Raw genomic sequence first — 16,504 nt, 5'->3', positions numbered from 1 at the left:
TAAGGTATTCCAATCATAGAAACATAGAAACATAGAAAATAAGTGCAGGAGGAGGCCATTCGGCCCTTCGAGCCAGCACCGCCATTCATTGTGATCATGGCTGATCGTCCCCTATCAATAACCCGTGCCTGCCTTCTCCCCATATCCCTTGATTCCACTAGCCCCTCAAGCTCTATCTAACTCTCTCTTAAATCCATACCGTGATTTGGCCTCCACTGCCCTCTGTGGCAGGGAATTCCATAAATTCACAACTCTCTGGGTTAAAAAGTTTTTTCTCACCTCAGTCTTAAATGACCTCCCCTTTATTCGAAAACTGTGGTCCCTGGTTCTGGACTCGCTCAACATTGGGAACATTTTTCCTGCATCTAGCCTGTCCAGTCCTTTTATAATTTTATATGTTTCTATAAGATTCCCCCTCATCCTTCTAAACTCCAGTGAATACAAGTCCAGTCTTTTCAATCGTTCCTCATATGACAGTCCCGCCATCCCAGGGATCAATCTCGTGAACCTACGCTGCACTGCCTCAATCACAAGGATGTCCTTCCTCAAATTAGGAGACCAAAACTGTACACAGTTGCTGTCTTGAAGAAAAACGAGTTAGAAAGTGCTAATGAGGTGCCGTGCGGAATGAAATAATGTCCAGGTTGATAGTTTCTGGTTGACGTGCCTATGGGTGCCTGGGTTAACTGGACGCTGTCCTCCATCTTTATATCAATGGTGGTATTCTTGATCTTGTGGAATGTTGACGGTGATTTGCAACCCACAATTTGATTTCCCATACAGTCATACTAATAAAAATGCGGTCGGTGGCCGCGAGCCTTCCGTTGATGGGGCGATCTTGGCTCACGTAGCCGGCGATCAGGCCTTCCGCGTCGGGGCGATCAAGCTCCACGTTAGGGGGGGATCTCAACTCCCCCACGCCGAGCGATCGACCCCGAGTCGGTGCGGGTCAAACCTTCTGCGACTTTGGAGCTTACCGACATCGGTCTCTACCCGAGACTGCAAGCTCCTCGATGTTGAAATCCACAGGGAAACCCCAGGCAAGGAATCGGCTCCGATGGTAGGTCAATATCCCCGTGGAGGGGCTCAAAGTCAGTCCCAAGCGAGGCCGCCAGCTCCATGATGGTAGGCCGCAGAGCGACCGGAGATACGATCCGGAAAACAATCGCATCTCCGGCTAGGTAAGAGAATGGAAAAATGTTTCCCCTGACCCCCTCCCCCACCTCCCACATGAAACAAACCAGAGAACATTGAACTTTTCAAACACACTAAAAATTAAAAAAAAGATGAAAAGACAGACAGACCGTTGGCGAGGCAGCCACCGCTGACAGCGCCATCTGGTGGAATAGGTTCAGTTCAGATGAGTTTGAGTTTAGTTCATTACCACGTGTACCGAGGTAGAGTGAAAAGCTTTTGTTTCCAGTCAGTGGAAAGACAATAGATGATTACAATCGAGCCGTCCACAGTGTACGGATACTGTATAAAGGGAATAATGTGAATAACGTTTAGGGCACGGTAAAGCCAGTAAAGTCCGATCAAAGATAGTCTGAGGGTCTCCAATGAGTTAGATAGTAGCTCAGGACTGCTCTCTAGTTGTTGGTGGGACAGCTCAGTTGCCTGATAACAGCTGGGAAGAAACTGGGGTTTCTCCTGAATCTGGTTGTGTGCGTTTTCACACTTCTGTACCTTTTGCCCCGATGGGAGCGAGGAGGAGAGGCCTCTAGCGTGTCCAATCCCTTAATAATCTGATATGTTTCAATGTGATCCTTTCTCATCCTTCTAAATTCCAGTGTATACAAGCCTAGTCACTCCAGTCTCTCAGCATATGACAGTCCCGCCATCCCGGGAATTAACCTTGTAAACCTGCACTGCACTCCCTCAATAGCAAGAATGTCCTTCCTCGAATTTGGAGACCAAAACTGCACACAATACTCCAGGTGTGGTCTCACTAGGGCCCAGTACAACTGCAGGAGGACCTCGTTGCTCCTATACTCAACTCCTCTTGTTATGAAGGCCGACATGTCATTAGCTTTCTTCACTGCCTGCATGCTTACTTAGAAAATAGGTGCAGGAGCAGGCCATTCGGCCCTTCGAGCTGCACCGCATACTCAATATGATCATGGCTGATCATCTAAAATCAGTACCCCGTTCCTGCTTTCTCCCCATATCCCTTGATTCCGTTAGCCCTTAGAGCTAAATCTAACTCTCTCAAGTGTGTCGACAAGAGTCCAGGACACTGTTCCTGTTAAGAGGGAAGGGCAAGGCAGGTGGATGTGAGGAAGCTTGGATGACGTTGATGTTGCAGTTATATAGACGTGGATGAGGCCACATTTAGAGTGCTGATTTCATGTTCTGGGCACCATGTTATAGATAAGTTGTAGTCAAGCTGGAAAGGGTGGGGAGAAAATTTATGAGGATGGTGCCAGGACTCAAGGACCGGAGCTACAGGGAAAGGTTGAGGAGGCTAGAACTCCATTCCTTGGAGCGTAGGAGGATGAGGGGTGATCTTATAGAGGTGTATACAGTCATGAGAGGAATAGATCGGGTAGAGACAGTCTCTTGCCCAGAGTAGGAGAATCAAAGTGTAAGGTGAGGGGAGAAAGTTATAGACAATAGGCAATAGGTGCAGCAGTAGGCCATTCAGCCCTTTGAGCCAGCACCGCCATTCAATGTGATCATGGCTGATCATCCCCAATCAGTACCCCGTTCCTGCCATCTCCCCATATCCCCCGACTCCACTATCTTTAAGAGCCCTATCTAGCTCTCTCTTGAAAGCATCCGGAGAACCTGCCTCCACCGCCCTCTGAGGCAGAGAATTCCACAGACTCACCACTCTCTGTGAGAAAAAGTGTTTCCTCGTCTCCTTTATAAAAAAGTGTTTCCTCGTCTCCGTTCTAATAGGAACTGTGTTTATTGTCTATTTTCTATTGAATGTGAGGGGTAACTTTATCATACAGGGGGTGGTGAGTGTGTGGTGTGATCTGCCGCACGAGGTGGTTGAGGCAGGTAGTTTAAGGATCAGTTGGACAGGTACATGGACAGGGCAGGTTTAGAGAGATATGGGCCAACCGTAGGCAGGTGGAACGTGTAGATGGGACATGTTATTTGGTGTGGGCAAGGTTGGCCGAAGGGCCTGTTCTATGTAAGACTCTAGTTGTCAGTGATTGCTTCAACTCAGCAACCTTCACTTGTTGAAGGAAATGCCAGGAGAAGAAAAAATAATCTCACAAACTCCAGACTTGAAAGTAGAAAGTGCTAAACCTACTAATTTACCAGATTGCTGCTTGGAACATCAGTTCCTTGTTCTGCAACACAGCCAATATGACTGCAGCGAAACTCCCTCAGTAAATGTTTCCATTACAATCTAATTTTCTGCATGTATCAAGAACATAACCTTTGCTTCACTGCAGATAGCTGTTGATAAAAGTATTACCTGCCAAGCAGAAAAGAATTATTCTATATTCAGCCGTTAAAATGTAGACCGTTGAACAAGACAGTGCCTTGTGCGTATAATTGTAAATCTTACAGCGAGGCTGTCTTTAGTCCTGCAGGATCATTACAGTTATTGATATCAGCAGTCAATATAATTCATTTGGTTAATGTACACTCTTTGTACATTTGAATTGTAAAAATCATTCTCCGTAGCCATGACTTTTAATAAACGTTTTTTCATAGACACACAGTATCTGGGCGGCACGGTGGCGCAGCAGTAGAGTTGCTGCCTCACAGCGCCAGAGACCCGGGTTCGATACTGACTATGTCTAGGGTACCGTCTGTACGGAGTTTGTACGTTCTCTCCCCGTGACCTGCGTGGGTTTTCTCCGGGACCTTCGGTTTCCTCCCACACTCCAAAGACGTGCAGGTTTGTCGGTTAATTGGCTTGGTGTAGGTGCAAATTGTCCCGAGTGGGTGTTAATATGTGCGGGGATCGCTGGTCGGCGCGGACACGGTGGGCCGAAGGGCATGTTTCCGCGCTGTATCTCAAAACTAAAAAAAATGAAATACCCCAGTGAGCCAATAATACATAGGTTCTTGACCCGAAACGTCACCCATTCCCTCTCTCCAGAGTTGCTGCCCGCCCCGCTGAGTTACTCCAGCATTTTCTGTCTATCTTCGGTGTAAAGCAGTTCCTTCCTAATCATCTCCGAGATCTTCGGTTTCCTCCCACACTCCAAAGACGTGCAGGTTTGTAGGTTAATTGGCTTTGGTAAATATTGCAAATGGTCCCTAGAGTGTGGGATAGTACTAGTGTAAGGGATCTCTGGTTGGTGGGCTGAAGGGCCTGTTTCCAGGCTGTGTCTCTAAACTACACTAAACTAAACTAAAACTAAGATTGGAGAACAGCTGGATGAAGTCAGCAGATCAGGCAGCCTCTGTGGAAAGAATCTCGGGTCAGATCCCTCATCCAGACGAAAGTCCAGAGAAAAGTCTATATCTCTATCAGGTCTCCCTTAAATCTCCGATGTTCCGGAAAAAAGATACAAACTAGAGAAAGGGTCTCGACCCAAGGATTCGATTGTCCATTTATCCTCAACAGGGTAATGTGCATGTGCCAGCTTTGACGAATGTGGCACGGTGGTGCAGTGGTGGAGTTATAGACAATGGACAATAGGTGTAGGAGGCCATTCGGCCCTTTGAGCCAGCACCGCCATTCAATGTGATCATGGATGATCATCCCCAATCAGTACCCCGTTCCTGCCTTCTCCCCATATCCCCTGACTCCGCTATCTTTAAGAGCCCTATCTAGCTCTCTCTTGAAATTATCCAAAGAACCTGCCTCCACCGCCCTCTGAGGCAGAGAATTCCACAGACGTCACCACTCTCTGTGTGAAAAAGTGTTTCCTCGTCTCCGTTCTAAATGGCTCCTTATTCTTAAACTTTGGCCCCTGGTTCTGGACTTCCCCCAACATCGGGAACATGTTTCCTGCCTCTAGAGTGTCCAAACCCTTAATAATCTTTTACGTTTCAATATACGCCTTTCAGCGCCAGAGACACAGGTTCAATCCTGACTATGGGTGCTTGTATGTACAGAGTTTCTAGTGAGTAGGATAGTGTGTGGGATAGGACAGTGTGGAGGGGGTCACAGCGATAAGGAAGGGTAGGGAGTGAAAACGAGATATCAAAGGAGATGCCGATCAAGGAATATGTTGTATAAATCATTGTTAGGTACGAGTAGATGACAAAGATCGAATTTAATTAAGTCAGACTGGTCGGCGAACTGGGAAGGGGGATTGATGGAGAGAGAGGAAAGGCAAGGATTACTTGTAGTTAGAAAAGTAAATGTTCATACTGCTGGGGTGTAAGTTGCCCAAGCAAAATATGAGGTGCTGTTCCTTCAATTTGCATTCGGCTTCACTCTGACAATGGAGGAGGCCCAGGACAGAAAAGTCAGTGTGGGAATGGGAGGGGAGTTAAAGTGTTTAACAACCTGGGGATCAGGTTTGTTATCTGTTATAAGTAATCTGGAGGTTGCAGGGTGACTTGGACAGGTTGGGTGAGTGGGCAGATGTGTGGCAGATGCAGTTTAATGTGGATAAATGTGAGGTTATCCACTTTGGTGGCAAAAACAGGAAGGCAGATTACTATCAAGTTGGGAAAAGGTGAAGTACAACAAGATCTGGGGGTCCTTATTTATCAGTCACTGTAAGTAAGCATGCAGGTAGAGCAGGCAGTGAAGAAAGCGAATGGCATGTTGGCCTTCTTAACATGAGGAGTTGGGTATAGGAGCAAAGAGGTCCTTCTGTAATTGTACAAGGCCCTAGTGAGACCACACCTGGAGTATTCTGTGCAGTTTTGGTCTCCATTCTTGCTATTGAGGGAGTGCAACATAGGTTCACAAGGTTAATTCCAGGGATGGCGGGACTATCATATGGTCATAGAATGGAGCGGCTGGGCTTGTACACACTGGAATTTAGAAGGATGAGAGGAGATCTCATTGAAACATATACGATTATTAAGGGTTTGGACACGCTAGAGGCAGGAAGCATGTTCCCGATGTTGGGGGAGTCCAGAACCAGGGGCCACAGTTTAAGAATAAGGGGTAAGCCATTTAGAATGAAGATGAGGAAAACTTTTTGTGAAGAGAGTGGTGAATCTGTGGAATTCTCCGCCTCAGAAGGCAGTGGAGGCCAAAGCGAGAGTTAGATACTGTAGACCAAAACTGTACACAATACTCCAGATGTGATCTCACCAGAGCCCTATACAACGGCAGAAGAGCCTCTTTACTCCTATACTGAAATCCTCTTGTTATGAAGGCCAACATTCCATTAGCTTTCTTCACTGCCTGCTGTACCTGCACGCAAACTTTCAGTGACTGGTGTACAAGGACACCCAGGTCTCGCTGCACCTCCCCCTTACCTAACCTAACCCCATTGAGATGATAATCTGCCCCCTTGTTTTTGCCGCCAAAGTGTATAACCTCACATTTATCTATATTATACTGCAACCTGCCACGCATCTGCCCACTCACCCAACCTGTCCAGGTCACCCTGCAACCTCCTAACATCCTCTTCACAGTTCACACTGCCACCCAGCTTTGTGTCATCCGCAAACTTGCTAGTGTTGCTCCTAATTCCTTCATCCAAATCATTAATATCATAGAATCTATCATAAAATATTTCCTCATATTCAATAGCACCTCATATTCCGTTTTGGGGAGTCTGCATCCTGGGGGCATGAACATCGAATTCTCCCAATTTTGTTAGTCCTTGCTGTCTCCTCCCCTTCCTCAGTCCCCCTGCTGTCTCCTCCCATCCCCCAGCCTTCGGGCTCCTCCTCCTTTTTCCTTTCTTGTCCCCACCCACCCCCGCCCCCGATCAGTCTGAAGAAGAATTTCGGCCCGAAACGTTGCCTATTTCCTTCGCTCCATAGATGCTGCTGCACCCGCTGAGTTTCTCCAGCTTTTTTGTGTACCTTCGTTTCTCCAGCATCTGCAGTTCCTTCTTAAACACATAAAATATTTCCTGATTGATTCAATAAGTAAGCAGCAAAATCACTCAGCTGGCAGTTGCTGCCTTTCATCGCCAGAGACCCAGGTTCGATCCTGACTACGGGTGCTTGCCTGTACGGCATTTGTACTTTCTCCCTGTGACCAGTTGGTTTTCCCCGGGATGCTCTGGTTTCCTCCCACACTTCGAAGAAGTCCCCGTGTTTGTAGGTTAATTGGCTTCGGTACGTTTGTAAATTGCCCGCAAGGATAGTGCTAGTGTGTGGGGGTCACTGGCCGGCATCTCTAAACTAAACTAAGGTAAAATTAATCGGAACTTGGCAAGGATCGGTGAATACATTTCTTGCCTCAGCCGTATTTAAGGTTAAGTATAAAAACACATCGTCACCACAGCTCATTTGAGACAATATGAAATATTCATTGAAGGTTAAAAATCAAGACACATTTCTGCTCTGTAGCTCTGCGGATAAAGCCTCGAGTCTCAGGGGATTCCGCAGTACCCATGGTGATGGGACGTGGCAAGTCCTGGGCATTGTATCAGGTGAAGGGCTTGTCTCTTGTATAAAACCTTCCTGCATCATCTTCTTCAGCAGCCTTGATATGGCCGATGTGGATGAGGATTCAATTATACTTCAACGTCCCATGCACCAGGGGGCAGCACAGTGGCACAGTGATAGAGTTGCTGCCTCACAGCGCCAGGGACCCACCCGGGTTCCATCCGGACTATGAGTGCTGTCTGTACAGAGTTTGTACCTTCTCCCCGTGACCTGCGGAGGGTTCATGATCCCAACCATGGATCAACAAAGGAGGAGGACTGACTGAACGTTATTGCCTTCCACCACGGTGAAGAATGTTGATTCCACCTTGGTTGATGTTCATGTTGTATTGGATTGTGTAGTGTTTAAGAAAGAACTGCAGATGCTGGAAAATTCGACGGTAGGCAAAAATGCCGGAGAAATTTGATTAGAATAATCTAATTTGAGGAAGGACATTCTTGCTATTGAGGGAGTGCAGCGTAGGTTTACAAGGTTAATTCCCGGGATGGCAAGACTGTCATATGCTGAGAGAATGGAGCGGCTGGGCATGTACACTGGAGTTTAGAAGGATGAGAGGGTATCTCATTGAAACATATAAGATTTCCTAAAGATATAAGATTATTAAGGGCTTGGGCCCACTAGAGGCAGGAAACATGTTCCCGATGTTGGGAGAGTCCAGAACCAGGGGCCACAGTTTAAGAATAAGGACGGAGATGAGGAAACACTTTTTCTCACAGAGAGCGGGGAGTCTGTGGAATTGTCTGCCTCAGAGGGCGGTGGAGGCCGGTGGAGGCCGGTTCTCTGGATACTTTCAAGAGAGAGCTAGATAGGGCTCTTAAAAATAGCGGAGTCAGGGGATATGGGGAGAAGGCAGGAACGGGGTACTGATTGTGGATGATCAGCCATGATCACATTGAATGGCGGTGCTGGCTCGAAGGGCCAAATGGCCTACTCCTGCACTATTGTCTATTGCCAAGTAAGCATACCTTGAGATACTTTTGCAGTGCAGCGTACAAAATGTGGAAACCAGGAACCTGCGCCACCGTGTGATTCCCTGTTTTCGTGTTTCTTGGCAGAGGGGACATTTTAAGACAACTATCACACCCATATGCACAACATACAGTACAGTGCATATGTAGCTAATGTTTACAGATATTGGCCTTCCAGCTTGATTCACCCGTGCCAACCAAGGCCTGGATAGAGTTGATGTGGAGAGGATGTTTCCACTAGTGGGGGAGTCTCGGACCAGATGTCATTGCCTCAGAAATAAAGGACGTCATTGGAGCATTGGGGGAAAGCCGAAGAACGCGAAGAAAACCCACGCGGGAGAACGTACAAACTCCGTACAGACAGCGCCCGTAGTCAGGATCGGATGCGGTTCTCTGACTCTGTAAGGCAGCAACTCTACAGCTGTGCCAACACCCTGCCATATCAAAAGATTCACGGCTGTGTACAAGTATGAAGATGTGGACATTGCTACTCACCACATACAGCTGTTTCCAGATATTTGACCACTCCCTCAAGGTGGTTGTGATTTCTTGTACCAGGGGCATCTCCGTGGAAATGATATTCTCTTGTTTTCTTGAAAATTAAAAAAAAACATAAAGTTCAACACAAAAACACAAACATTAATAAAACAAACCCTGTCATGAAATATTCTTCCTGGGTAGACACAAAATGCTGGAGTAACACAACGGGACAGGCAGCATATCTGGAGAGAAGGAAAAGGCGAGATTTCCTTCTCTCGAGACCAACGTCACCCATTCCTTCTCTCCAGAGATGCTGCCTGTCCCGCTGAGTTACTCCAGCATTTTGTGCCTACCTTCGATTTAAACCAACATCTGCAGTTCTTTCCTAAATATCTTTCAGAATTCTGCTTATTCTTTAAAAGCTTATTTGTTAGATGTTATGTATTTTATTTTATTTTATTTTATTTTATTTAAAGCACTATTAAATAATAATCATTGATTAATATGAATAATAATTAAATAATATTTTATTGAACGAGTTCTCCTCTCCATTGTTAAGGACCTGTCCCACTTACGTGTCCTTGGCATGCAAATTACACGACCTCGTACTTGCGGAGGGGTATGTAGTTGTGCACGGTATCGCGCGGGGCTCCGATATTTTTCTAGTGAATGAAATCTTCGCGCGCCAACGGCCTGTCGCGGAACTGACGGCCAAAGTGGGACAGGCCCAAGACCCTGGTGCGACGCAACGTCTCACCTCCAACAGCAGCAGAAGCGGGCAAACGATCGCCAAACTCGGCCTGGGGCTCACGGCCGTTGTGGTCCGGATCCGCCCCCACTTCTACTCCCAGATCGGGGACAAGAAAATTGAAGATGGACGCAAAATGCTGGAGTAACTCAGCGGGACCGGCAGCATCTCTGGAGAGAAGCAATGGGTGACGTTTCGGGTCAAGACCCTTCTTTTCAGTGAAGAAGAGTCTCGACACAAAACGTCACCCATTGCTTCTCTCCAGGGATGCTGCCGGTCCCGCTGAGTTACTTCAGCATTGTGTCCATCTTCAAATGACGTCACGAGCTCCAGACCGTCGCGTAATTAGCGTGCCAAGGACACGTAAGTGGAACAGGGGCTTTAGAGTGAAGCCAAATGCAAATTGGAGGAACAGCATCTCATGCAGTATTTTGCTTAAGCAGCTTGCAACCCAGTAGATAGACACAAACAGCTCGAGACCCTTGTTCAGACTGGTTAGGGATAAGGGAAACGAGAGATCTAGACGATGATGCGGAGAGATAAACAACAATGAATGAAAGATGTTCAAAAAAGTAATGATGATGAAGCTGTGTGTTGGGTGAGAACGAGAAGCTGGTGCAACTTGGGTGGGGGAGGGATAGAGAGAGAGGGAATGCCGGGGCTACCTGAAGTGAGTGAAATCAATATTCATACCACTGGGCTGTAAGCTGCCCGAGTGAAATATGAGATGCTGTTCCTCCAATTTGCATTTAGCCTCACTCTGACAATGGAGGAGACCGAGGACAGAGAGGTCTGTGTGGGGAATGGGAAGGAGAATTAAAGTGTCCAGCAACTGGGAGATCAGATTGGTTCAGGCGGGCTGAGCGAAGGTTTTCCATGAAATGATCGCCCAGTCTGCGTTTGGTCTCATCGATGTATGTCCACATCTTGAACAACGGATACAGTGGAGGAGGTGCAAGTGAACCTCTGCCTCACCTGAAAGGACTGTCGGGGTCCCTGGACAGAGTCGAGGGAGGAGGTAAGGGACAGATGTTGAAACTTCTGCGGTTGCAGGGGAAGGTACCTGGGGAGGGGGCAGTTTGGGTGGGAAGGGATGAGCTGAAGCTTACAAAGCCATCCCCCTCCCCCACCTTGGTCAGTCTGATCACGTCTCATTGTTCCTGCTCCCTAAGTACTCCCCACTCATCAGACGGGTTAAACCAACTGTGAGGACAGTTAAAGTCTGGTCAGAGGAAGCGGACTTCACACTTCAGCAGTGTTTTGGAAACACTGACTGGAAGGCGTTTGCAGCCCAGGCCACCCTTGACTCTCACACGGACATTGATTCCTACACATCCTCTGTTCTGGACTTTATAAACTCCACCATCAATAGTGTCACCTCCCTCAAACAGGTGGCCATATACCCGAATCAGAAGCCATGGATGAACAGCGAGGTCAGGCTACTGCTGAAAGCACGGGACACCGCTTTCAGGTCAGGCGATGCTCGAGCCTACAGTTCATCCAGGGCTAACCTGAAGAGGAGCATCAGGAAGGCCAAGCACTGCCATAAGCTCAGGATTGAGGAGCACTTCAACAACAACTCCGACCCCCGACGCATGTGGCAAGGCATCCAGGCCATCACGGACTACAGACCCTCCAACATCACCCCCACATCCAGCGACGCCTCCTTCCTTGAGGAGCTTAATCACTTCTATGGCCGCTTCGACAGGGACAATCTAGAGACAGCCATCAAGGCTGTGCTACCTGCCGATCACCAACCGCTCACACTCACCCCCTACGACGTGTACGTGGCACTGAGTAGGACTAATGCACGTAAGGCTGCTGGCCCTGACGGCATCCCCGGGCGCGTGCTCAGTGCCTGTGCTGCGCAGCTGACAGACGTCTGGACTGACATCTTCAACCTGTCACTTGCCAAGCAGTTATCCCCACTTGCCTTAAAGCCACCTCCATCGTGCCAGTGCCAAAACACTCAACTGCGGCAAGCCTCAACGACTTCCGCCCAGTTGCACTTACCCCCATCATCACCAAGTGCTTCGAGAGGCTGGTCCTGGCACACCTCAAAAGCTGCCTACCCCCCACACTGGATCCCTATCAGTTTGCCTACCGCAAGAACAGGAGTACGGAGGATGCCATCTCAACGGCACTTCACTCCGCCCTCTCCCACCTCGACAACAGAGACACTTATGTAAGAATGCTGTTCATCGATTACAGCTCAGCATTCAACACCATTATTCCATCAAAACTGATCACCAAACTCGGTAACCTGGGCATCGACCCCTCCCTCTGCAACTGGAAACTGGACTTTCTAACCAACAGACCCCAGTCTGTGAGGTTAGACAAGCACACCTCTTCAACCCTCACCCTGAACACCGGCGTTCCTCAGGGCTGTGTGCTGAGCCCCCTCCTCTACTCCCTCTTCACCTATGACTGCACACCTGTACATGGTACTAACACCATCATCAAGTATGCAGATGATACAACGGTGATTGGCCTCATCAGCAACAACGATGAGCTGGCCTACAGGGAGGAGGTCCAGCACTTAGCAGCATGGTGCGCTGACAACAACCTGGCCCTTAACTCCAAGAAGACCAAGGAGCTCATTGTAGACTTCAGGAAGTCCAGAGGCGGCACGCACACCCCCATCCACATTAACGGGACGGAGGTGGAACGTGTTTCTAGCTTCAGGTTCCAGGGAGTCAACATCTCCGATGACCTCTCTTGGACCCACAATACCTCTATTCTGATCAAGAAGGCTCATCAGCGTCTCTTCTTCCTGAGGAGACTGAAGAAGGTCCATCTGTCTCCTCAGATCCTGGTGAACTTCTACCGCTGCACCATCGAGAGCATCCTTACCAACTGTATCACAGTATGGTATGGCAACTGCTCTGTCTCCGACCGGAAGGCATTGCAGAGGGTGGTGAAAATTGCCCAACGCATCACCGGTTCCTCGATCGCTCCCCTCCATTGAGTCTGTCCAAAGCAAGCGCTGCCTGCGGAGGGCGCTCAGCATCGCCAAGGACTGCTCTCACCCCAACCATGGACTGTTTACCCTCCTACCATCCGGGAGGCGCTACAGGTCTCTCCGTTGCCGAACCAGCAGGTCGAGGAACAGCTTCTTTCCGGCGGCTGTCACTCTACTAAACAACGTACCTCGGTGACTGCCAATCACCACCCCCCAATCACCACCCCCCCGGACACTTATTATTTTTTTTTTCAAATAGTTTGCTATGTCGCTCTTCCAGGGAGATGCTAAATGCATTTCGTTGTCTCTGTACTGTACACTGACAATGACAATTAAAATTGAATCTGAATCTGAATCTGAGTTAACCAGGGAGTTGCGGAGGGAACGGTCTCTGCGGAAGGTGGAAAGGGGTGGTGAAACTGATGTTGTCTATGAGTTCTGCATGGGTGCAGGAGGTAGCACTGATGCAGTCATCAATGTAACGGAGATAGAGTTCGGGGATAGGGCCAGTGTACACCTGGAACAGGGATTATTCGACATACCCGACAAAGAGGCAGGCATAGCTGGGGCCCATGCGGGAGCCCATAGCTACACCTTGGACTAGGAGGAAGTGGGAGGAGTCAAAGGAGAAGTTGTTCAGGGTGAGGACCAGTTCTGCTAGACAGTGGAGTGTTAATAGAGGGAAATTGGATGGTTCTGCGGTCGAGGAAGAAATGGAGGGCTTCAATGCCTTCCTGGTGGGGGATGGAGGTGTAGAGTGACTGAACATCCATAGTAAAGATGAGGGAGCGGGAGGCTCGGAATGCGGAAGTCATTGAAGAGACGAAGGGCTTGAAGTTCACGTTTGCATTTATTGCCACTTAACCAATTAAGCCGCAGTGAGGCTTGTGAGGTGTCTTGGACATTGGCCGGGAGAGACTGGACCAGTGGGGATAGGATGGAGTCGAAGTACGTGGAAATCATTTCCGTGGCACAGGAGCAGGCAAAAACAACGGGTCTGCCAGGGCAGTTGCGTTTGTGGATTTTGAGGAGAAGATAAAAACGATCTGTGCGGGCTGGGAAATTATAAGGTTGGAGGCTGTGGAAGCCAGACAGCCAGAAGTGATGAAATAGGTAAAGGTGTTTGAGATTACAACCCAGTGTAACTTCAAGTAACCCTTGCATTCCCTCTCCCTCCATCCCTCCCCCAATCATCATACCAGCTTCAAAGTCGTCTTGTGGAGTCTCATTGTTTGTAACCCGTTTTCACCCAGCCCACAGCTAACAATGGCCTGTTTCCTTTATCATTGTTACTTGTTTGCATATCTTTCATTCATTATTCTATATCTCTCTGGAGAACAAAGAAGGGAAGAGATTGAACTTTTTTTTGCCTTCCATCACAGTGAGGAATGTGGAGGAGTCACTGCAGTGGATGTTCATGTTAAGATGTATTATGTCTGTTTTGTTGCGTTTTATTGATATAACTGTATGGCAAATCAAATTCCTCGTATGTTACAAAACATACTTGGCTAATAGAAACATAGAAACATAGAAACAGAATCAGGACCTGGTAACGGGAGGTAAAATAACAAAAACAGACTTGGTTGGTAGTCCCCTCTCTGCGGAGTTTAATGTTATAATAGAGCGATTGTTTCTACTTTCTCCTTCTTTTCTTTCTAGGGTCTATTTTCTCACTTTACTTCCTTCTCTAACTTCTTTCCTAAGGGGCTTTCTTTTCCTTACACTCTCGCACTGCACGATTCTCTTGCACTTTCTTTACTTTCCTAACTTCTACTTTTTTTCTTAAAGCTCTAAAAAAAAAAAAAAAATGAAGCGGTATAAAAAATGTATCAAGATATATGTGTTGTGTAGAATTGTAATTTACCGTACTTCTAAAAAAAAAAAAAATAAAAAAAAAAATAAAAAAAAAAAGAAACATAGAAACATAGAAAATAGGTGCAGGAGTAGGCCATTCAGCCCCTCGAGCCAGCACCACCATTCATTGTGATTATGGCTGATCATCCAACTCAGTATCCCGTACCTGCCTTCTCTCCATACCCCCTGATCCCTTTAGCCACAAGGGCCACATCTAACCCTATTAAATAAAGTCAATGAACTGGCCTCAACTACATTCTGTGGCAGAGAATTCCACAGAAAAATGTTTTTCTCATCTCGGTCCTAAAAGATTTCCCCCTTTTCATTAAACTGTGACCCCGTGTTCTGGACTTCCCCAACATCAGGAACAATCTTCCTGCATCTAGCCTGTACAACCCCTTAAGAATTTTGTAAGTTTCTATAAGATCCCCCCTCAATCTTCTAAATTCTAACGAGTACAAGCCGAGTCTATCCAGTCTTTCTTCATATGAAAGTCCTGCCATCCCAGGAATCAGTCTGGTGAACCTTCTCTGTACTCCCTCTATGGCAAGAATGTCTTTCCTCAGATTAGGAGACCAAAACTGTACACAATGCTCCAGGTGTGGTCTCTCCAAGGCCATGTACAACTGCAGTAGAACCTCCCTGCTCCTATACTCAAATCCTTTTGCTATGAATGCTAACATACCATTCGCCTTCTTCACTGCCTGCTGCACCTGCATGCCTACTTTCAATGACTGGTGTACCATGACACCCAGGTCTCGTTGCATCTTCCCTTTTCCTAGTCGGCCACCATTCAGATAATAGTCTACTCCCTGTTTTTGCCACCAAAGTGGATAACCTCACATTTATCCACATTATACTGCATCTGCCATGCATTTGCCCACTCACCCAGCCTATCCAAGTCACCTTGCAGACTCCTAGCATCTTCCTCACAGTAATACAGTATGATTATGATTATTATGATCACCGTTTATATCTCCCTTTCGCCTGACTCCAGAACAAGGGGTCACAGTTTAAGGATAAGGGGGAAGTCTTTTAGGACCGAGATGAGAAAAACATTTTTCACACAGAGAGTGGTGAATCTGTGGAATTCTCTGCCGCAGAAGGTAGTTGAGGCCAGTTCATTGGCTATATTTAAGAGGGAGTTAGATGTGGCCCTTGTGGCTAAAGGGATCAGGGGGTATGGAGAGAAGGCAGGTATAGGATACTGAGTTGGATGATCAGCCATGATCATATTGAATGGCGGTGCAGGCTCGAAGGGCCGAATGGCCTACTCCTGCACCTATTTTCTATGTTTCTATGTTTCTATGACTCTCAGTCTGAATAAGGGTCTCAACGCGAAACATCACCTATTCCTTGTCTCCAGAGATGCTGCCTGACCCGCTGAGTTACTCCAGCTTTTTGAGTCTATCTTCAGTGTAAACCAGCATCTGCAGCTGCTTACTACACAGTGCCTCATTCAGAGGAGCTTTGAATTTGCACTGGAGGGCAACATAAAAAAGAACATAGAACATCGAACAGTATAACACAAGAACAGGCCCTTAACCCACAATGTCTTCAGATTCTTCAGACTCCAAACCCTATACACCACTATTCCATGATCTACTGCTAGGGCCACCCAAGGTTGAGGATGAGGGTCCAGACTAAGAACGATCCAACCTACAAGGCCTCAACTGCAGACCAGGCAGATTAAATTATCTTGAACTCAACGGCTGTGAAGGCGGGTGAAGGCTGCAACAGATCTATCAGCTCCAATCATCTTGGTTCCCTTGCCATTGGAATTAGTTGAATGATTTGTGAAGGACCGTGTGCTTCTTGGAGTGTAACATCAAGTACACATTAAACACACACACGCACAGGCGTCTTCATTCGCAGCGTAAAGCTACGCATAATCCACCTGAGAGTCCATAAAACCAACAGAACGTGGACTATCATCCTCGACCTCAAGGGATAGCCACCACTATTTTGTACTGTTCCACCCATGAGTTC

General features: G+C 47.5%; 1 protein-coding gene across 1 annotated transcript in view; it reads right to left on the bottom strand.

The window, feature by feature from the left end:
* The window catches only part of LOC129715704 (dedicator of cytokinesis protein 2), a gene marked incomplete at its 3' end in the record, with an annotated part of 264,879 nt that overhangs the window by 157,171 nt on the left and 91,204 nt on the right, over positions 1–16,504 (bottom strand). Inside the window, exon 5 of the mRNA XM_055665562.1 lies at positions 8,967–9,063. Within this exon, the coding sequence (XP_055521537.1) occupies positions 8,967–9,063 (97 nt within the window). The remainder of the gene's footprint in view (positions 1–8,966; positions 9,064–16,504) is intronic.

The sequence above is a fragment of the Leucoraja erinacea genome, unplaced genomic scaffold, assembly GCF_028641065.1.
Source record: "Leucoraja erinacea ecotype New England unplaced genomic scaffold, Leri_hhj_1 Leri_133S, whole genome shotgun sequence".
Lineage (NCBI taxonomy): Eukaryota > Metazoa > Chordata > Chondrichthyes > Rajiformes > Rajidae > Leucoraja > Leucoraja erinaceus.
Note: the sequence above shows the minus strand (reverse complement) of the source record. Positions and strands in the feature narration are given on the sequence as shown.